Source organism: Cricetulus griseus, chromosome 4, assembly GCF_003668045.3.
Source record: "Cricetulus griseus strain 17A/GY chromosome 4, alternate assembly CriGri-PICRH-1.0, whole genome shotgun sequence".
Taxonomy (NCBI): domain Eukaryota; kingdom Metazoa; phylum Chordata; class Mammalia; order Rodentia; family Cricetidae; genus Cricetulus; species Cricetulus griseus.
This window is the reverse complement of record NC_048597.1, coordinates 214016182-214039820: the sequence shown is the minus strand read 5'-3', so window position 1 is coordinate 214039820 and position 23639 is coordinate 214016182. Positions and strand designations below refer to the sequence as shown.

Genomic DNA, 23639 nt, shown 5'->3' with positions numbered 1-23639 from the left:
ATCTAACTAAATAGTCCCCAAGGAAAAAGAAAACATGAACTCAGAGCCAGAATTCAGAGAGATAGGGACAAATTATTCATGGCTCAAGAAAAGAATTCTATAAAATGTGTGAATAATTGCATTTGAAATACTAACTGATGCTTTTGAATTCCCGCATGTAGATCCCACTGCCTGATGTCCTCTTGCAGTGGGTACCACCTGATAAAATGTTACTTCCTCAGTGACCTAGGGACAATTGTTCCTGAAAAGCAGAAAATTCATTTAAAAGCACATTTGGGAACATTTTCAATGTTGCTTTCTGGGAAAGATGAATTTACACATTCTTTTTGAAATAAAATTGTCCTTTATAAAAACACGGTATCTATTATAGAGGACTCCTCCCCAGCCCCCTGCCCCTGCCCCCAATCTCTACTCTTTCCTTCCATCCCACTCCCCTCTCCACGGACCTGAGATGGCAAATCTATAATCTGTAGGTTAGGCCAGCAGCATGGAGATTTTGACAAGAGCTGGTAGAGCATTTCAAGTGGTGGTCAGTCAGGAGGATTTCCTCTACCTCCTGCAGTCATTTTATTTAGATCTTTGCTCCATTAGATGAGGTCCTCTAGAATCACGTCACCAGGAGAACTCTGCTTTACTCAGACTCTACTGATTTAAATGGTAATTGCATCTGAAAATATCTTCATAGAAACAAGGGAGGGTGGTTGGTGAGCTTTCTAACAGGGAGGATGGCCAAACCAGCACAGGGTGGTTAGTGTTAAGGGCTCTCCCCAAGGAGCCCTAAAATAGTTGTATCCCAATACTTACCCGTAAAGGGAGCTACTCTTACTTTGTCCCATTCGCCAACACTTACTTCCTGTTATTTTCAGATCTTATGATTATCTACACAGAAAACTGTGCTAACTTTTTTTTATTTTTGTCAGCTTGACACAAGCTACGGTTATGTTGGCAGACAGACCATAATTGAGAAAATGTTATCGCCACATGAGCCTGCCTGCAAGCCTGTGGGACATTCTCTTGATTGATGTTTGATGTGGGAGGGCCCAGCTCGGGGGGGGGGGGGGAGGTGCCATCCCCAGGCAGCTAGTCCTGCTGCATGTAAGAAAACAAGCTGGGCAAACCACGAGGAGCAAACCAGTAAGCAGCTTTCCTCCATTGTCTCTGCATGAGTTCCTGCCTCCAGATTCCTGCCCTGACTTCCCTCGTGATGGGCTCTGCCATGTAAATATAAGCTGAAATATATGCTTTCCTTACAACAGTTGCTTTTGGTACTGATGTTTATCACAGTGGTAGAGGGCCAACTAGGACACACACTGGAGGCCAGTGTAATGGATACTGACTGTAACCGGGAAAACTGTTCAGCACTGTACACTGTAGCTGGTTATACAAGTATGAAAAAACTACAACCTTTGATGTAGCAATAATCGTATTCACACAACAGTGTGAAACTTGTAGGCGTAAGCATAAGACGTAGAGAAGCATAGAATCCCACAGAATAATGCAAAAGGAGACCAAGCTCATGTTTTTGAAGACAGAATGTGTGAACAGTCCTTTCTCCTGACAGCAGTACCAAACATGGTGAAGAGAGTGGAGTAGAACTTGAGAGCATTATTATAAATATCACATGGAATGATGGAAACACTACTATTTGGGACCAGTGAGATGACTCGGTGGGTAAAGGGTGCTTGCCACCAAGCCTGGTGAACTGAATCCAATTCTCAGTGTTTCAGGTAAGCCCATCAGTGACTGCCACATGGACACTTTTAAAACCCAATAGAAGGTCTTTATTGTAGCCTGGGGAACATGCCCAAATTGTGCAGCAGCAAAACCTCACAGCTGTTGGTCTTTTTACGCACAAAACCCACATCCCGGTTGACACTTCAGTTAGCAAGAACGGCTAGCAAGAAAGAACTGCAGGAGTCAAAGGCTAGGTTAGTACTTAGAGGGATTTTCCTGGATCCCGGGTCTGTGGATCAGGTCTTTGATGGACTAGGTCTTTGTTCCTGTTTCGGCAGGTGTTGGGATCTATGTGATGGATTTTAAGGTCAAAATGGTGCCTTTAACATGTTGTGCTAAGGTCTGGGACCTGTTACACCAGGACCCATTTGGTATAAAGAGAGAACTGACTGTTGAAAAATCATCTGACCTTCTTAGATGTTCTGTGAAATGAGCATGGCAACCCCCCCCCCCGCCGCCGCCGCCGCCAAAATAAATAAATAAACAAATGCATTAAGAAATTTAAAAACTACTGCAAGCCACCTACATCCATGCTCTGGGTCCAGTCTCTCCTATGGTGTTCATATTTCTTTTATTGACTTGTAAGTGATCTGTGAGTACATTTTGAAGCCAATCTTAAGCAGAATTTTCCTTATAGATTTCTCTGTAGGGAGACACCCTAACAACACCTCCTAAGGGCTGGCTACAGGTGTGTTTAACCATGCCTGTCAGGGCATGGTCAAGGGGTGTTCAGGATGACTCGTGGGGGATTCTTAAGGGGCTGCAGACACGTGGGAGCTCCCTTCACTCTGGCCTCCCTAGCTTGATGCCTCTGGGCACGCTCTGGCTTGAGCTTGTCTGGTATTATCTGAATAAAGGTATTTTGGATCTACAAGACATCTCCATCGGATACACCTGGTGCCCAACGTGGGTCCTACCCCGTAGAAAGTTTTATTGTTGCTTATTAGTTGTTTGGTGATTGTAACTCATGTATGCTAAGATGGCTTGTCTCTCACTGGAATAGTTTTAATAGCAGTATGAGCTGCCATAACTTATCAGTCTCATAATCACTGGGTTAAGAGATAGTTTTAAAAGCCATCCCCCCTCACCAGGTGGTGGTTGTGCACACCTTTAGTCCCAGAAATCTGGAGACAGAAACAGGCAGATTTCTGAGTTTGATGCAAACATGATTTACAGAGTGAGTTCCAGAACAGTCAAGGCTACACAAAGAAGCCCTGTCCCGAAAAACTCCCCCAAAACAAAAATTCAAAGCAAAACCTCAGCCCCCAAATCTTTAAACATACTCATTGGAAATGAGATGAAGGTCTCATCACTTTGAACCTGGGCTCCATGGTATCTTGATCAGCAAATACAGGTGTGAAATTGTGTTTGGTTCTAGATCCAGACCTCAAAAGGCTGTCAGCTTCTTTGTCTCTTAGGATATTTCTTCTTTGAACTCAGCACTATGCCAAGGAGAGGCTGAGAATCACATGATGAGGCCAGAATGGAGAGGCACAGGGCTTCCTGCCCCCAGCCCTGGCTGAGATCCCAGCTGTCAGTCAGCCACATGTGTAATTGTTGTGAAGGCAGGTCCCACAGCCCTCACTGAGGGGAGGGGCCAGTGGGATGGGGGCAGACACACCAGAGAGGAATGAGAGAAGATGACCAACAAAAGCAACAGTGGCTGAAAATGCCATAGTGAAATCCATTGCTTTGTATATTGATCTAAAAAAACACCAATTAAAAAGCAAAGTTTGTTTCTTTTTCATAGTTCAGTACCGATGCAACAGTCAGGGAACACACTTCTGAATGGCCATTAGAGGCATAAGGAGGATGTTTCTCCTTTCTCTGACGTCTCTTACAGATGCAGCTACTCTCTGCAGAAGGGTAAGGGACGGGGCAGAGTGAGGTGCAAACTTCTTGAGCTCCTGGGTAGAGATGAACTCATGCTCTATGTATTTCTGTTGGCTTTCACCATCATTAATGTACTCAAGTCTTGGGAAGGAGCCCGGGCTCTGTGCTCCCTGGCTTCCCAGCAAGACCTCACTCTGTGGAAGGTGCAGCATCAGTCATGGGTGGAGCAGCTAGCTTAAAGGCACACATCAAAGAAACAGTGAACCGTTGTTTTTAGAAAATGGTTGATGTCATGTTTAGATGTATGTATATATTGCATGATGTTTATATTGAAACATGTCCATCGCTCAGATGCCATTCCTTCTCTGTGAAAACACACAGCATCCTTTCGTTTAGCTCTTTGGGGTCTACAATATAAAATGATCTGTGGCATCCACGCCATGACTAAGTCTAATGGAACCTCATCTTGGCATCCCTGCGATGACTAAGTCCGAGTATCGGGTAGAAGCTTGGAGATTTAGTTAAAAGCAGAGATGTCCGGCTGCTTGTGCTATGTGCGTCTGTCCAACTTTATTCCAGGGGTAGAGCAGCTTTATATACACTTACAGCACAGTGGAAAAGCCCCAGGTATAAGAGCTTGTGGAAGACCCCATGGACAAACCCCAGGTGTTCGTGTTTTCCCAGGTGTGGTTGATGCCAGTGGGCAAGGCCAGAGCTGTAAACCAGGACTAGAAAACAGGATGCACCTGTGGTTATTGGCTCACAAGCAACTCAGACCCCGGGGGGGGGGGCAACAATTATCCATGGTCACTTGGGTTACTTTTCTCATTGCTGCAACAAAACACTCAATGAAAGCAGCTCCAGGAAGGAAAAGAGTACAGTTAGATTAGGTAGTGTAAGGTTGATCGAGGCCCACAGTTAGAGGCTTTGGTCACATGGTAGGGAAAGCATAGCATCGGGAGCTTGAGGCAGCCGCTCACACTGCATCCCAAGTCAGAAGGCAGAGCAGGGCCAATGTGCGTGCTCAGTTCATGTTCTCCTTTCCGTTCTCTGCAAGACCCCAGTTGAAGAATGATGCCATGCATGTCTTAGGTGAGGATTCTCACACTAAGCTGACCTAGACTCTCCCTCAGACATGTTCAAAGAGTTGTCTTCCAGGAGACTCTGGACTTGACAAGCTAACAAAGCTTGCTATCACATCATCGTATGCCATACTGTAACAGCCTCTCACATTCAAGTTGATGTTTTTATGAATTAGTTAAAAATTTTGAAACACAATGGAATGTGCCTGATTTTGCAGACTTAGTATAAACATAAGATTCTAAAAACATCTTTGTTTGTATGCTTTTGAAAAGAAATAGTATTTTAGATATATTGACTTACATAAAATATTTGATCAAAATCAGAAAAGACGATAGCTAAATCTGTATCTTTCTAGGGCATGCATTTGATAATGGGAAATTAAATAATTTCCCAACAGGAAATCCATTATAGATAATTTACAGGGACGCTTCCCAGGATGGTGAGTTTCGTGTAGAAAGCACAGATCTTTGCTCTGTCACCAACTGTGGTGGCCTTTTTGCCTCTGCCAGACAGTATTAAGGTGAAAGAGAAGAGTTAGCTTAGATAAATCTGTAGTTTATAAGAAGTATCCTTTATGAGTTTGGGCACAAGTAGAGACTCTGGTTAGTTGTTGCTGAGTGGATGAATCACATCCTTCAGAAATCCCGACTGACTTGTGATTATTTTTGACAGTAGAGATTTGCTGTTCCTATGGAAGCCTGGAATTTAGCTCAGGCCATTCAGATAACGCATCTCTGCTGAGCAGATGATCAGAAAAGAGCTTCTTCAAGGCAGGGCCTCCACCTCTGACTCCATGGGAAAGTCTCACAAGCCTAATGACCCTTATCTGAGCTCTTTTGACCATGTGCTCATCACAACAGCCTTCTCTCCAGACCCAATATTTTTCTTTTTCCTGTTTTGGGAATGGCTACAAAGTTGTGTCATCGGGAAGTTGGGATGTGGCTTTCCAGTGCTGCCCATTGTGCTTCCTAAAGCCCATGTCCTGTCGGGGGGGGGGGGGTCCTCTAATGCTTTAAAGGATGCCAGCATAGCACCTGATGCCTCCAGGGCAGGGTACACTGCCCAGGCATTGCCTATCGAAACTGATCTCCTGAAACGTCATCATTTCATTGTGACACTGCAGCCTCAAAAATGTGGTACCTGTGCTTGCTGTGGAGGCATAGAGTGCCTCAGTTTAAAATCATAAATATTTAGAAAGTGAGGGAAGAAACTCAAATAAATCTTGCCTCCAAGTGGATCTGGAGAGCAGAGTCCATGGTTAAGAGCACTGGCTGCTCTTTCAGAGGATCTGGGCTCCATTTCTGGAACCACATGGCAGCTCACAACCATTCGTAGTTTCAGTTCCAGGATATCTGGTGCCCTCATCTGGCTTCTGCAGGTGCCAGGCATGCGCTTGACACACAAACACACATGCAGGCAAAACACTCACACACATAAAAAAGAAAAAAATTGCCTCCAAGGAGTGCCATGCATTTTACCAAGGGGTTTCCTTACAAACCCCTGAGAAACCCAGGATCATAAGCTACAACTTCTTGGCATTTTGCACTACACTAAGAAAAGTGAGTTGGAGGAAGGAGATTGTGGAGCACATGGTATCGTTTATAGGTGGAGTATGGAGTAAATGCCAAACTTGGAAGTGGGGTGGAACGGTGATCCCTGGGGACTGAGGGAGGTGGGCGTGGTGAGACGTAGAATTACAAAACATTGTAATATGAATGAGATCCAGCACGTAAATAGCGTGGCAACTACGGCTAACAGTACTGCATTTTATACATGGAATTGTATACACAGAAGAGTGATCTTAAGCATTCTCATACAGAAAAGGATACCTGCTTGAAGTGATTCATGCATTAGTTAGCTTGACTGTGGCAATCATTTCACAATACATACATACACCAAATCACATTGTACGCACAATGTATACAACCTTATACGTCAATGACTCTCCTATTCGGCTGAAAGAAAAACAACTATTTAAGGGGAACAAAAATGAGCTAATTGCCATGGCACACGCCTTTAATTTCAGCACTTGGAAGGCAGAAGCAGGAGGATCTCTGTGATTTTGAGCTCCACACTGGTCTACATAGGCAGCCAGGGCTACGTAGTGGAAGCTTGTTTTTAAAAATGAGGTAAAGCAAAATGGAGTCATTAGGGTGAGCTCTAATCTGGCAGTCTTGGGAAGTGGGGGCACGGGTGCACAGGGAAGACCTTGTGAACACTGAGGAAGAGGAAGGACCACAGAAACCAGGGAGCAAAGACCTCAAAGAGATGATCACACGAGTTAACATTTGAAAGTCAATGTTGTCTGTGCAAGCACTAGGGGAATTTGACAAATGTAGGCGACAAGATCAACCTACTCTTTGTGAAAAGAAAAACACTGATATTAGAGTTTAAACTTTCTCATGGATTTTATGTAATTTCTGAGTCAGAGGGACTTGTAATGTGAATTAGATACTCAATCAAAATATCAAGGCATTGAAGATTTATCCAGAAAAACAGCACTTGTCAGATTAAGGTTAATCACATATTAAAACAGCTTTTGATGTATTCTTTCAATAATTTTTAATTAAGCTTATTGTCAGCTCATGTTTGGTTTTTGTTTTTAACACAATTAACTCCCAACCAGCCAGGTGCACGTGGCTCAACTCTGACCAGCAGAGGGATACTTCTGTCCCACCATGTCCCTCAAATATAGATGTATATCCCTTACGAGGGTAGATAAATGTTGGCCTACCTCCACCATGATTACCAAGGGACCGGCAGGTTTAGCAATACCGAGTGAGGTACAGTTTGGGACAGGTGAGGACCCTGTGAGGAGAGTGACAGTGGGCTAAGCTCAGAGCTTCCCTGCATACAACCTCGAGAGGAATTTGCATTCTGCTAAGTCTGGATAACGCGAATCTCTATTGTGTCATTATTTCCCTTACTGTTTTGCTGTTCCATAGTCCCAGGGGCTTGCCCAGGCATAGACTGTAACATTATCTCCAGCAGATGTTGTCACCATGCCCTTTCCTGTCTCTTCTCTCCAAACTGGATTCTGTATCTGTGGACTGTGCTGCCTGCTCCCAGGGCTGGCCACACCCAGTTCCAGAGAGTTCAACATTCTGAGCTCTTGACCAATAGCACACCAGGATTTGGCAGAGAAGAAGAGCTGAAGTATAATCTGCAGTTTCCCAGCATTCCCCAAGGGGACTGAGCTCCAGCTGTCCACTGACTGGGGGTCCCTTGATCACACACCCTGTGCTGGCTGCCTTGCTTTCACTAGCTCACTTCTCCTCTCCCCTAGAGATACTGAATGTCTGCACACAAATCCTTGTCTTGGGTTCTGCTTTTGGGTGGGATTTAGGGGGAAATGAGACAGTCTCTGGACCGAGCACGCCAGAGACAGTAAAACTGTTTAGCTGGATTGTACCAAAATGAGAGACGGAGAGATTGCAACTCTCTTTGGAAGTAACAATCTGCCACGGATCCCTTGCATGCTAACCTGCTTGGTGTCTCTTAGGGCCAGTTTGTTTGTTTCCTGCTTCATTTTCTGAGCTTCAGTCTCAGCTTCAAGTTAGTAGCTGAGTGACCCCTTGGATGGCCTTCTCAGTGTGTGTTTGTGCGAGCATGTGCTTGTGTAAACATACATCCGCCTGCCTATTTTATCTGTAAAACATAGCTACTTCATGGTTAGCATTCTGAGTCTCACGACAGGGCTTTCTAGCACTTTGTTATGACTCAGAGATCAAATCAAGGAAAAGCTTTTGAGTCCCTCTTGAGGCCAAGCAGTTAAGGTGATGTATCTGAGACCAACAGTAGCATCAACAAGCGAAAGTTGAAATCAAGAAAATAAATTCCGGGATCGGTGGTCAGATCCACAAAGTCCAGTTCTCTGCCTTGTCTATCGTGGAGAGTTAAAGTTTGGCTGATCACAGCTAGGTTCTGTGATGGAAGATCTGAGAAATCCTACCCTCTCCCGGGTGGTGTTTGTTTCCTGTTCCTTTAAGTATGGAGCACTTGCCATTCAGCCTTAAGAAGGGAATTTAGAAATTTCCTATTGAACCTGATTACTCCCTAATGGCCTATGAAGGCGAATTGACCACTCATAAATTATACAAGTGGAATAGATCACACAGTGGGGGAATTTGGCTCAGCAACTCTAGCTTTTGCCATTTTCGTGAGTTAATAGGGAAGCAACCCTAGGCCTCTGCTTTTTTCCCAGCTGACCCCTCAGCCTTCCTACCCACAATAAGAACTCCAGCCTGAGTGTGTTAGTTACTCTTCTTGCTGCTGTGACAACATATCTGCCAAAAGCAACCTAAGGAAGGAGGGGTTTATTGTGGCTGATAGAGAAGACATGGTGGCAGGAGGATGAGGTGGCTGGTCACATTGCCTGAGAGGGACGAAGGCTAGTTCAGCTTGAATTTTCCTTTTAATTCACTCTGGGACTCCAGTCTATTCAGGGAGGGTCTTTCTGTTTGGTTAAACTTTTCTGGGAACTCACTGGACATATCCACAGATGTCTCCAGAGTGACATTAAATCAGTGACAGTGATTTAATTATCAAGTTGCCTCTATCTTAAATGAGGGTTAGTGAGTGGCAGGTGGGGGGTCGATCTCCTTTGGTGAGTGATCAAATCCACCTAACCTTGGGCTTTCCTGCACCACCTGAGAGTCCCATGTATAGTCAGCATGAATCAGCCCTGGAACTCTCCCTGTTTCCCAATTGCCTCCTGTAAGACTTCCTACAAACTGTCCAATGGTGGTCTCTGGGCTAGGCCATTTCCTGGTTTCTTCCTCACTGGCCATTCCTTCACCACTAGTAGTCATGTGCTGGGGCCTTAAGTTCTAAGGTTACAACCAAGACAACCTGTATCTGACCTCCACCAACTTCCCTTCTGCACTCTTCTCTTCATTTCTTAAATGTCAGCTATTCCCAGGACTCTGTTTCCTGTGTCTTATAAACATCGTCATCAACAGAGGTCACACCATGTCACTCGGTTTCAAACCTCCATTTCTTGCCACAATCCACCTCCTCTCATCCACCACCTAGCTGACATCTTGTCCTCCTGTCTGCTTCATCACTGTCCTTCTTTAGCCACATTAGCCCTTTCTTTTTGCCCCACACAGAGATCCTCCTGCCACTCACAGGGTCTTTGCACGGACTGTTCTCGTTGCCTGCACCTCTTCCACTCCAGTTGTCTCCGAAGCTTTCTTCCGATGCCTATTTAAGGCTCTCCAGAGCCATGGGGCTCAATCCCTAGCTCTACAAAAGAACAAAACCAGTTATGTCCCCTGCCTTCTGATAAGGTACTACTTGTCCCTGCCCCAAGAACCCCCAAGAGAGTGATTTTCTTTACTTCGTTCATCAGGCGTGTATCATCAGGGTTTGGAAGAGTGTCTCCCACAGACTGGATCTCAGTGTATTTCTTCAGGGAATGGCTGAATGCTGAAAGATGAATGCCTCCTGCACCACTGCACGCACATGGGCTTTGGTTACCCATGTCATCACGAACCCAAACCCATGTTTCTAGTTCAGGGCTTAACCAAGCCTGAACCTATCCCTGTCCATCTGGCTACTTAGCACCATGTCTCAAGCAGCGCCCAGATGTCAGAATCTAACAACATCCAAGATAAAATTCCTGTCTCCCACCTTCTTCCCCAAACCTCTACCTCCTCCTGTGTTCATTGTCTCAGTTGACGGAGTTGCCCATGCACAGTAATAACCACAAACCTTTGGAGTATCCAGACTCTGTCAGCTGGCCTGTCACATTCAATTTGTCCCCTACCCCTACCCCTTCTAACCTCATTGTATAGCATACTCCTCTGTCACCATTGGCTTCTGCAATTGTGTCTCGTTCTGCCTTGCTGTCCCTCCCCTCTCTACCTTTCTCATTCAGCTCCAGGTCAAATGTTTGTTCCAAGCACTGTGTTCTTAGAGTCTCTGCTGTATTTGCAGTGCACATAGCCCTTTATTAAACTGAGGATTCGCTGATTTATCCATCTCCAGCACTGGTTCTTGGGTCCCAAAGACAGAATCCATGGTGGATTGTGTTCTTTTAATCTTCCACATGGGAGCCTAGGTATCTAGTATTCACTGCATAGTAGGTGTTTAACAAACGAATAGATTCTAACAACCCAATAAGATATCTGACTTAAGACTATTCTTTTTTTTTTTTTTGAGCTTTAAGCTCACTATGTAGCTAAGGATCACCTTGACCTTCTGCTCTTCCTGCTTCCACTACCTAAATGCTGAGATTACAGGCAGGCGAAGTCAAGTGTCACCTTTAGTATGTCATTAAATTTATTGTATATTTATTGTGTGCCTATGTGTGTGTGTATGTGTGTGTAAAGGGTTCATTACCTCAGATCTGACAACAGATTATTACTCATAATATGAAAATTATAAGCAACAAAAAGAGATAATTGTCCCTCATCAAATTGAAAACATGCTTCAAAGGACATGACCAGGAAAGTAAAAAGAGCACATAATGGGATAAACCCTGATGTATCATTAATGTAAAGGAGTGGAGACTGTGGGAAGCACTTACACCATGATAATACAAAAACAGCCTAATTTAAAAGGATCAAGTTTGGGCTGAAGAGATAGATGGCTCAGTGGTTAAGAGGACTTTGTTGCTCTTGCAGAGGACCAGGCATTGGTTCCCAGCACACACATGGTCATTCACAACTATCTGTCAGTCTTGTTCCAGGGAACCTGACACCCTCTTCTGTCCTTCATAGGCACCATTCCCAAACATGGCATGTATCTATATCTGAAGAAAAATACACAGAGAAAATAAATCTAAAAAGAAACCGAAATGGACCAAGTCTCCAAACAGTGCGTGAAAAGTGTGAAAAGTTTCTCAGCACCACCGGAGACAGTCAAATCTAAACCACACCATGATGGCTGTCATTAAAATGTTAGCTAGCAACTATGGGCAAGGAGGTGACAAAATCAAAACGATGTACGCTGGTTGTGGGGATGGTAAATGAAGTGGCCCCCTGGGCAAAGCCCTACTGTCCCTGAAAAGTAAAACCACAAACTTTACGTTATAGTAGGTAATTACCAATACGGAGTCAGGTAGAAATATAAGGGTATTTAATAGGGAAAAGCCTTACTTACAGAGCGAACCAGCCAGCCGGTGGTAGTCTGTACAGCAAGAAGCAAAGAGAAACCGAAACCGAAAACGCAGTCCCCCTACTCACTCTGACCATGCCCTCACAAGCCCTCAGGTACTCTTGTAGCCAGCCCCTAAGAAGGCGTGGCTACAGCTTCCCCTACATTACGTCTCAAACAGCCCAGCGATTCCCTGCAAAGCAAGTTCACAAGAGTAAAGAAAACATAAGCCCACACAAAACCATGCACAAAAATATAGCATATTTACAGCAAAGAGTGGGGGATGTCTCAAATGTCTATCAGTTGAAGCTGTATAACAGTCACACAGAAGATATTACTTGACCATAAAAGGAATCAAGTACCAACACACACTACAACATGGATAAATCTTAAGCTCACACTGAGGGCAAAATGCCAGCTATAGAGTCACATATGAATCCCCCCCCCCCATTTTTCCCTGAAATACCTGGAACAGGCAAATCTTGGGAGGCAGCAAGCAGGTGACTGGTAGTCAAGGGCCTGGGGTGATGAAGGACTGAGGACTGAGAACGAGAGGGCAGGTGAGGGGGTTTCCCTTTGAGAGGAGGTGTTGCAACATTTCTAATAGTCATATATATCTGAGAACATACTAAAATCATTGAAATTGGTGGACTGAATATGAATTATAGCTATATATATATGATAGATTATTACTATAAAATGATTCTACTCTTCACAATACTTGGCCTATAGTTATTAAGTAATTTTATACTTAATCTAATATACAATATTTAATATACAGAGAGTTACTGGCTTATGATGGTCAACCTGGCATTTTCTTTGGACTTTGGACTTTGATACACAAAACTATGTATGTTTAATGGATACTTTATTTTGAAATTTAGATTTAGGGTTTTTCTGGGCTATCAGTCCTGTCTTGCCATGCTAGGTAGTGGCAGTGAGCCACAGCTCACAGCTTAGATCATGAAAGCCAGCAGAGTGATTAATCAGGGAGATGGCTCACAAAGATGTTTGCCAGAATGAAGGATGAATTGGCAGGGCTTGCATGGGACGATAGGGGAGAAGACTGGACCCAGGAAGATGCAAGGGAAGGTGAGCTGGGGAGCTTGTGGGTTTAAGTGAGGGGGGGAATCCAGCTGGGTTGAGGTCCGAAGGCAGTTTGAAAGTCAGTATGCCTCTTCCCAGGCTAATGGTAGCTGGCCTTCCCACAGCCTTGATTTATGAATTGACTGGGTGGTTCTGGAGTCCCACACTGTCAATGGTAGATCAGCTTGTCCTCTGATACAATCTGTCTCTAGTTGGATGAGGTTGTCACAGACTTCAAAAGTGCACCTGAACACACACGGCACTCACCCTTTTCCTTAAGTCACAGATGTTCCTGTGAAGGCTCAGATGCACAGCAGAGGACCACTGGCTGTTGTCCTGTTGTGTCCAGAAATCACAAGTTGAACAATGGTTTAGGTAACTGCTTTCCTTTACAAAACTCAAGAACCTCTTTTTTTTTTATTTTCCATCATTTTGATCTGAAATGGGCGAGAGGAAGCTCAGTTCTTTGGATGCTGGTCTTAGTTTGATCCAGGTGTGAAATCATTTTGGACAGTCTAAGATCCAAAGTGTGAGATCGGACATCAAGATACTTCAAAACAAGATGTCAAATTGATCCACAGCCTTCCTGTAGAGTAGTGAGTTATGGGTTCCTGACTTCCGTGAGCCCTCTTGTCACTCTGGACTTTTTATGAGGAAACCACAGAATGGGCAGTGATCGAGTGTGTAAGACACTTTCGCAAGTGACCTTGGGTGAGCTGGCAATTGGTGAGAAACGCTGCCATTCAGAAATCTCAAATCTTCCTCTTCCAATACTGACCTTGGAGTCAGGGGACCATATTCAGGTTTTAAAGTGCACTGTTAGAAGTAATAACCATAGAATAATATAAAGACATGGACTGCTTGATTTTAATCACTTAAGGTTCAAGCAGTCATTTGAGACTTGCTAATGTTGACTCGTGCTGTGATTCCAATGTCCTATCAGCCACCCTCTCTCCAAACCTCAGGAGGCAGAGATTGATCATTTTGAAGCCACCTGTCCTGATGTAGAATCTCAAACAGAACACAAAGCCTATGATACAGGACACGCAGCGAGGGACATTAGTACATACCTTTATGCTCCATTAAGAAAGAGCCTAAGGGCCTGGCCAAAGGGCACAGTGGATTAAGTCATGTGCTGCCAAACTTGGCGAACTGAGTTCAATTTTCTAGAACCCATATGGTACAAGGAGAGAATCAACTCCTGGAAGCCATGCCCCCCCCCCCCACCACCACACGCAAAGCATAAGTATAACTTCAACAAGTAGAAAGAAGAGGAGGAGGAGGAGGAGGAAGAAGAAGGAAAAGAAAAGAAATGAAATGAAAAAAAGTTAGGTTGAGGGTGTGGCCAGAGTTGCAGCTGCTGACAAATGGTGATTGGTCTGGCAGAGAGTTAATTCTCTGTGGCAAACCACTTCCCTCTTGAACTTGCCCTCTGCGAAGCTGACACTGTGTGCCACAAAGACTAACAGGTGGAAGGCATGGCAGAATTAGGCTGCATGTATTCTGTCCCAGTTTTCCCTCACACAAGCCAACCATCTCTTCATGCTTTTTTCACGTAAGATGACCACACAGCGCGTTCTGAGAGGCAAATTTCCCCGAAGCAGGCTCCTGGCCCCTTCTGTCCTTCCAGCTGCTGTTCACGTGTTTGGGACCCCCTTTTCCTAGCTTTCCCGCGGCCGAGCTTCATCTTTAGAATTCATTTGGGAATTGGGCGGCTCTCCTGATCTCCGAACATGAGCTAGAATTACCTTTTCTAAGTTTCCCATCCACCAACCGCCTCTCACGTTCTGTTTCCAAGTTTGTCTCTGCACCAAGACAGTGAGCAGATGTCTCAACTCCAATGGTTTGTGGCCCCAGCACCTAGTCAAGGTGCACAGCAGGTGCTCAAGTGTCTGTGAAAAGAGAGAAAGGGAGGGAGAGGGAGAGAGAGAGAGAGAGAGTGAGAGTGAGTGAGAGAGAGAGAGAGAGACAGAGAGAGAGACAGAGAGAGAGAGAGACAGAGAGAGAGACAGAGAGAGAGAGAGAGAGCGAGCGCACAAGTAGAGTGGCTGTTTTCAGGACTCAATAAGCTAACGCTTGCTTGTCCAGCATGGAGAAGGGAGAAGTCCCTGCCACTCAAAGCCTCTTGGGCTACCTAGCTAGACCCCAGCCTTTTCCAAGAGGTCTCCAGAGGTAGGTGAAGCCTCCAGGGGCAGCGGTTAGCAAGGAGCAGAAAGAGTTCTGGTGCGCCCAGGCGCAGAGAGTAAAGGCAAACACCAAGCAAGCACGCCCCAACTTCCCCGCCCTCCCCTTTCCTCCAGGGTCTGCAGCTGAGGGGGGCGGTCCTCATCGCAGAGCAGAGGGAGGGATAGTGCTAGCCTCCAAGATTCCCCCACCCCCTTGCACTTCTGTCACCTCCCCAAGACTGGAGACACGTGCTGGGCCTTGGGGGCAACCAGGGTGGGGAAAGCAACATTCATAAGCAGAGCCAGGGGCGTGGGAGCTACAGCCTGCACGGGACCCTGAGGCCAAAGGCTTCCCTGCCGCGCTGATAGCCACTTCCAGGATCGCCTGCCTGCCAGCCAGAGGCTATCCTGCTGGGACTGTGCGCTCTGGTTGTGTGCTCTGCAAATCCACCTCAGGCTGGGTAGACATTTCCCCAGGTAAGTCCAGGAGCCAAGATCCTTTGGGAAAAAGCAAGAGGCAGAACAAAGTTAACAAATAATCAGTGGTGGGAGGCAAGGGATCAGCCAGATGAGAGAAGTTAGGGAGGGTGGTGGCCAAGGAAACATTGCGTTTAAAGGACTTAAAAGCACCTCATTGGGGTTTTCATCACCTTCTGACAGAGAAAGCAGCCGCACTCACTGGGCTCCTTAGTGCCTCGGGCTGTTGGAGACAAAGCAACATTCACTAGTAAGTTCTCTACTTTAGGTTGGGAGTTCCCCACCACACTCCCGGGGGCTGGGGCTGGGGGGTGGGGGGACGTGCTGAGAAGGGCCTCGCCCAAATCTATGTCCCCACAGCCAGCACAGGACTGGTGCTTGGCAGGCACATAGGGCCACTTAACCAAGAAAAGTCACTGCCAAGCCTGCAGGTACCCAGCTTCTAAATGTCGCCGTTCCATGTCACACACATCTATTAAAGACAACATTGGGGGTTTTACTGTTGGTTCAGGCGATGACAGAGAGGCAGGCAAAAATGTGTCTCTTTAAAACCAATTCCCAGTGACACTGCCATGAGTGGAGCCCAGACTGCCTGGCTCATAATCAACCTGGCAAGTCATTCTGACCAAAGGAGGCCAGGGAGGAAGGACAGTCTTGGAACTAGGAAGTAATGCTCTTTGCTCTGTGGCCTCTTGTGATAGGGCTTCTTGTGGCTCCTTTTTAGACATCTCTAGTCTGGAGATGCTTCAAGAGGACTTCGGTGAATGCCGGGAGTCACCAGGGAGACCTGGTAGTGTTGTGGAGTTGCTGAATACCTATGTGAATCCCTAAGACTCAGGGTGGATCAGCAGAAGGGTTTTCATAAGGGTTTTTATTGCTACAGAGTAAGAAGCCACACTGCCCATTTAATTTTTAAAGATTTATTTATTTTTAATTATGTGTGTGTGTGTACAGGGGAATCTGCTGCACCTAAGAGCTCTGGTGACTGGGAACTCCAGAAGAGGGTCCTGGAGGGGACAAGTGGTTGTAGCTGCTCAAGGCAGAGGCGGGGAGCCAACTCCGCCCTGTGTAAGAGTAGCACACTCTTTCAATGGCTGAGCCACCTCTCTGGCTGCATTGCCCCCATTAAATGATCTATTTGATGGGCGTCCCTTTTTCGTTTTATCCTTTTTTTTTTTTTTTTTTTTTTTGCATTTATTCCCACACATAAGGTTTGCTTCGACGGTTTCTTCTGGAACATCTTCCCCTTCTGTGCAGGCTCCTCTTCTGGTGTAGGCACAGTTTGTTTGTTATGAGTGAGTCTCACCTCCCCACAGCAGGGGCCCTGAGATGTCGGATAGTCCTTCAATGAACTCTGTAGGAATAACATGGCATCTCGGGGATGCTGCGTGACTCAGGAGCCCACATCCAGCTCCTTAGCTTCTCAGATGGCTCTCCTCCAGTTTAAGCAAGTTCACCCGCGGGTTGGGACACCTTGGATCTTGCTGCGCTGCTGCCATGAGCCTCTTCATATGTTTGTCCTGCTAGGATGGAGCACATGCTCTTATTGTATTTTGTTATTAATTATGTGTAGACCTGTGTGTCTTTGGGTGCAGAGGATGTGCTTGCAGGTCCTCATGCCTGCGCTGTGAAGACGGTACTCACTGAGTCACCTCTCCAGCTCTAGGCATTGTTTTTGACATTAAATCCCAAGCACACCAGTGTGTAGTACACTGCCATGCATGTTCAGTATCTTCACAGTTAGGGTCGTGTCCACAAAAGGCCAGAAACTTAAATAATGGCTTGAAATAGAAAGCCTTAAATGTTGTTATCCTAAGAAAAACTGTCACTGCCTTCCACCCTTTCATAGCATTAGAAATGAGGAGGGGGGGGGGACCAGTGAGATGACTCAGTGGGTAAAGACGCTGGCCCCAAGCTTGGAGACCTGAGTTCCATCCCTGAGACCCACAAGATAGAAGGAGAAAACCTATGCCCCCAAGTTGTCCTCTGACCTCTGCATATGTGGATATACCATGCCATGTTCACACAGCACACAGATCACACACACACACACACACACACACACACACACACACACACACTACTGGAGTGTAGATGGAAGGAAGGGAGGAAGTGGATTAAGGTTCCTCTCACTCTTAAGTTTTGTGTACATAAATGCTCTATGGTAAGAAATCAAATTTTATTACATTCACATCGTTTTTGTTAAGCGTTCATTAGGGAATGAACTTTTACTTCAGGAAGAAAATCCTTTGGTTTTGCTAAGTCTTCTAGTGACATAATTCTACAAGAACATTGTTGTTAAATGTAAAATACCACTTACTTGTTTCCATCCCTTCAGAGAGTCTAAATTGTTATACGTTTCAGTATTTGCAATATTAACGCAGATAATGTTTATGTATGTACTCAGTACTGACATGAGTGAATTAAGTCACCAAATAGAGACCAGGCTACAAGAGCTGTGACTAGAAATGGGTGCATTATCTATTCATCTGTATACACAGTGTGCTACATAGTCCTGCTAATATAGGGCTCTTAAAAACGACAGTAGAACCCTCAGTAAATATGCCCTGGCTCAGAATTTCTCAAAAACTAAAAATGATGTTGTTAGCAATATTCCAGGGTAAATAAATAGGATCCAAGCTAATGGTTATGCATTTGAAAGCAATGAGTGCTCTATCTGGCAGCCCCAAGAAACAAGTATGACAAATATTACATTTCCATGCATTTACTCACTCTTTTTTTGTTTGTTTGTTTGGAGACAGTCTTACCATGTAAGTCTTACCATGGCCTGGTTGCCTGGTGGGGGGGGGGCACACCTTTAATTCCAGCACTAGGGAGGCAGCCTAGTCTACAAAGCTAGTTCCAGGACAGCCAGAGCTGTTTGTTACACAGAGAAACCTTGTCTCAAAACACCAAAACAAAACAAAAACCATGTAGCCCTAGCCAACCAGAAACTTACTATATATAGACTGGGCTGGCCTCAAACTCATAGAAATCTTCCTGCCTCCTCGATACTGGGATGAAAGGTGTGCATCACCACTCCCAAATTATTTCTTCTTTATATGTGACACAAAAATGAATTTTCCTTGGTGATTAAATGTTGGATAAAGTACTTTTAAGTTTCTAATTACATTTATTTATTCTATGTGTTCGTGGTGGGGGGTTGGGTACACACAAGCCATGGCATGTAGGAGGTCAAAAAGACAACTTACTGAAGTCAGTCCTCTCATTCCACAGTGTCTTTCTAGGGATGGAATTCAGGTTGCTAGGCTTGCCTGGTGACTATTAAACCATATCCCCAGCCCCTGAAGCGAATTTTTCTCTCTTTCTCTGACTTTTGCGCCTATCATGACTGTTAGGGAGTTCCTTAAGTCTGGCCTCCAACAGGCCTGCTTTTGAATGACAGATGAGCCTGATGAATCCATTTGACCACTTGGAGCCATGCTTTGCTCACCTGTCCCACGGGACCACAAGTGAGCAAGCGAGGCCTTAGAGGGGGAGTGAGAAAGCATGAGAAAATGCCAATTACAGGAGCATAAGCGTCCCTCGGGTCAGGCAGACACAACTGTTTGAGACCTCTCCATCAGTGATAAACCCAATGCTATTCTGTGTCACCACACCAGAGAATGTCGGAGTATAGCACATGATGAGCAGGAACCTGCCAAGTGCAGTCTCTTTTTTTTCCTGGATGTGTTCATAAAGATTACTTAAGAAAAGGCCTGTCTCTAAGGCATGCAGCTATCCTGGGAGAGATGCTTGCCCATAGGGAGGTGGGAAGGTGGGGGGGATGGGTGTCTGTACTGAACTCACCATATACGTCCACATATCTTAAGCTTTATGGTTTGAGGAAACTTTCCCCAGAGAAATCAAATTATTCCTGTAGGTAGGTGACTATAAAAAGCACACTTGAGGGCCAGGAGAGATGGCTCAGTGGTTAAGACAGCTGGCTGCTTTAGCAAAGGACCTGGGTTCAATTCTCAGCACCCACATTGTAGCTCACAAGTGTCTGTAACTCCAGTTTCAGGGGATCTGACTCCTCCTGTGGTCTCTGCTGGCACTAGGCAAACGTGTTGCACAGACTTACATGCAGGGGAAACACCCACATGCAAAAAAAGCCAAGCAAAAAGACATGTTTTTGCTATTCATAACTCTATGGATCATGGTTCTGTGATGCTGGAAATATCTAGTCCCCCCTCTCACCCCCCTCCTGTGTAGGTTGATGTCAGGTATCTCCTTCAACCCCTACTTAGTTCTGAGACAAGTCTCTTGCTGAACCTGGAGCTCTGACTGACCATGGCGACTCAGGGAACCCATCTCTGCCTCCCCAGCACTGAGACTGTAGTCATGTGTCCCAGCACCCGACTTTATGCCAAGCATCCAAGCTTGGGTGCTCATGCTAGCCCTGCAGTCATGTTAGCCTCTAAGCCCTTTCCCCAGTGCCTCCTCGGACTGTCAGAAGAAGGGAATGAGGGAATAACTGTTAAAATATAAACCTCTACCTTGATGTGGTAATAAACACCCAAAATCCCTTCCCTTGGAAGGCAGCAGCAAGAGGATTGGGAGTTCAAGGCTAACCTCAACTTGTACTGAGATTGAGGCCAGCTAGGTCTACATGGGACACTGGCTAAAATAAATAAATAAATAAATAAATAAATAAATAAATAAATAAATAAATAAATCTCCTCTAAGCATGAAATATAGCAGCAGCATTCAGAATATCTATCGAGGTGCAAAGTGTGAGGGTACCTTAAAAACATCCATAATTCATGCCTACATTTCCAAGATTTTAAAGCAATCTTCCATAGGAACCCAAGCTTTTCAAGAGAAAGAGAGCAAAGATGCAGAGATCCTTTGCCACATAGTGGCTAGTTAACAGGAACACTTAATGACGAAATAATAGTCTTTGACTCTGTCCCTCTCCTGATTTCTTATCTCTTCCCCCTTCTAGATCTGGTCTTAGAAGTGAGCTCGCAGCCCTGGCATGGGAATTTGGAAGAGATACCGCAGGGCAGAAATGGATACTGTTTAGCCAACACAAATTATATGCCAAAGAAAATATGTCCTGTGCTTTCCTTATCCCCAATGTTTCCCACGGGACCTGTCACTTAGTAGGTAGTCAATAAATATTTAGTGAATAAATGACTGTTAGGATTTCAAAGCTCTGGCTGGGGCAGATGCTCTTAGAAAATTTAGTCATGTGCAAAACTTCCGGAGGCTTGGAAAATCCTTAAACTGGACAATATTGGGGAAAAGCTATTAGCATTCGGAATCTAATGTGGGATAAAGGAGGCCATAGCAACACGGCCCTGCCACTGAAGGTTGGTCTGCCAAGGCAAGAAGCAACTGGTCTATCGTTAGGACTCTAAACCTCATGGTTTCATGTTATCTGGATTGGCTGAGATAATGCTAAGAGTTAAGGTTTTTTGTTTGTTTGTTTTTGGTTTCAAATAACAAGTCTATGGAAATTTTCTGCTTACTTTTGGCACCAAGAGAAAGGTTTTTCTCTAAATGTCAAATGGTAGAGGAAAGAAAAGAAAAATAGAGCATAGAAATGAATTTAGTTTAATGAATGTGAACCTCAAAATTCTCCTTAGCTTACAAGGTGTTGCATATATGCTCAGCTATTTAACTATGTACAGTTAAGGCTCTAACATGTGTAGATGGCCTGTTAGTTAGTACTACATGAGCTCTAACTTTGGAGGGGGAACAGTTTTGCCAGCATTAGTTAACAAAGGCATTTATGTTGGCCTGAGAAATCATAAGCTAATCACAGCTTGATTAATGTTTGGCAAGAAATTCTGACCTAAAGTCTCCATTGTGTGGGTCCAAATACAACAGAACTTTGAAGCTCATGGCAAGCCATCATATTGGGCTATCATTGCTTAGTGAGGAAAAAAAAATTACACAGAGCATCAAATGGTCCACGGATATCATTTGGTACTTCTGCCTCATCCCAAGCTAACACATACAGGTGAGTGTGCAATCCATTTACTTCTGCATTCTCTCTAGGGGCAGTTAAGATTTAGAATGCTAAGATGGCATGGTTTCAAGCCAAGCCCAGACCCCAGGGTCCATGGAGCCTTGCTCTGCTGGCTGGCAGATGATGTTAGAGCCCCAGCGATGTCTCTCTCTGCCCATGTTGACTGCATTCTGCATGCTTCTTGTCTTCAGCACTGTGGTTCTGCCTGGGAGTTTTCTCAGCCTTGGGTGGCTATCTTCCTCATGTGAGGCATGGCGGGGGCGTTAAGAACCCTGGGAGTAATGCAGTGCCTCCCACCAGGTTCAAGTTGGTGAAAAATTCTCCGTCTTTGTTAACAGTTCCTGAGGTCTGTTCTATCCATTTTTCTCAGGTGTCTAAGGGAACAGTTCCAGGTGCACATGGTGGTAGAGTAACATTGGTTTCCTTCCTTCCTCTGTCTCCTGTCCCTACCTTCATGCTGCTAAGAGTTGCTTCCCAAATAACCCAGTATCCAGGTTCATTTTTATTGTTAATGTGAACACAATCCAGAATGATCCCAGTGAAGAGTTGCCTTAACTGGATTAGGCCAGCTCCGTGAGAGGTTATCTTGATTTATGATTGACGTGGAAGGACCCAGTCCACTGGCGGCATCATCATTCCCTAGGCAGGTGGCTTGGGCTGTCTAAGAACGCGATCTGAGCATAAGTCAGTGACTGAACCAGTAAGCAGTGTTCCTTCATGGTTCTTGCTTCAGTGCCTGCCATGACTTCCTTCAGTGATGAACTATGACCTGGAAGTGTAAACCAAACAAACCCATCATCCTCTAAGTTGCTTTTGATCAGAGTGTTTTTATCACAGAAAGCAAACTTTTCTTGTCCAGGGTCTGCTTTTGAGGAAACTGTTGTATCTACCACATAGTAGATGATAGAATTTAGCTAGCTTGAATATACTCATCTATAATCATAATTTCAATACCATTCAAGCCAAATATTAAATGAGAATTCTTGCTTTTCACACTAGAATGCCTAATCTGTGCCTAGCTAATGCTGTTTTACTTGTGTCTGACTTGGTTGGTTTCTTGGTCCCGATTTGCTCCGAGATTACTATCAGCATTTTGGAAAAGGTGTCATGGGACATGGAGGAAGGCTTTGAGGATTCAGTATAATCTCAGAGCAAAGGGGAGCTTGCTGCAACCCCATACTTAGAGAAATAGCACAAACCACTAGACTGTTCATGAAGGTGAAGCTGGCCCCTGCACATGTTTGCAAGCAAGGCATTCCAGCTGCCTCCTTGGGTAGTCACCATTTGCTTAGCAATGGCTTCCTAGTCTCCACCCTCAAGCCAGACTTCTGAGCACTCAACTGTAGTTGGTTGTTTTGCTCTTTACTCTTTGCTCTTTTGGGGGCCCACCACCCAGCTCCCAAATAAATGCATGGAGACTTATTCTGTCTTATAAATGCCCAGACTTAGCTTGGCTTACTTCTAGACAGCTTTCCTTAACTAATTGTTCTGCCTACCTTTTGCCTCTGGGATTTTCCTTTTTTTCTTCTGTACTCTTACTCTCACTTTTAACTCTGTGGCTGGCCCCTTGAGTCCTCCTTTCCTTGTTCTTCTTGCTCCTCCTTCACCCCTTTTCTCCTATTCATTCGCTCTATTCACCAGCTCCACCTGTCCTTTCTCCTGCCTTGTTATTGGCTGTTCAGATCTCCATTAGACCAATCAGGTATTTTAGACAGGCACAGCAACAGAGCTTCACAGAGTTAAACAAATGCAACATAAAGGAAGGCAACACATCTTTGCATCATTAAACAAATATTTCACAGCATTCTATAACACTCAGCTCAGATTTCTGACTGCCTACAGGAGACTTGAACCACACACACTGAAGCCCCAACAAGCCCCACAGAGTATGCAACTCCTTCCTATGAATGACAAAATCCAGTGGTCTCACCAGAAAGTCTCAAAGTACCCAACCCTCATGGACAATCCCATCTGATCAGTTTCCAATTGCTAGCAGTTTAATTTGATCCCAACCCTGCGTTCCCCTTGTATAGTGAGTGGCACCTAGTTCCAACCATACCCTCTCTTGCTTGCCTAACACCTGCTTTCTGGTCAACCTCCCTACTGCTCTTGCTCTTCTAACTCCAAACTCCATATTTCAACCTATGGGGAATCATCCTAAAATTATCTGCATACACTTT

The 23639-nt window shown here is 45.0% G+C and overlaps 1 protein-coding gene across 1 annotated transcript in view; it reads left to right on the top strand.

Annotated features, from left to right (window-relative positions):
- Window positions 1-16310, top strand: part of Col6a5 (collagen type VI alpha 5 chain) — a 118596-nt gene extending 102286 nt beyond the window's left edge. The window contains exon 40 of the mRNA XM_035444235.1: window positions 16204-16310. Coding sequence (XP_035300126.1) covers window positions 16204-16310 — 107 coding nt within the window. The remainder of the gene's footprint in view (window positions 1-16203) is intronic.
- Window positions 16311-23639: the final 7329 nt, after the last annotated feature.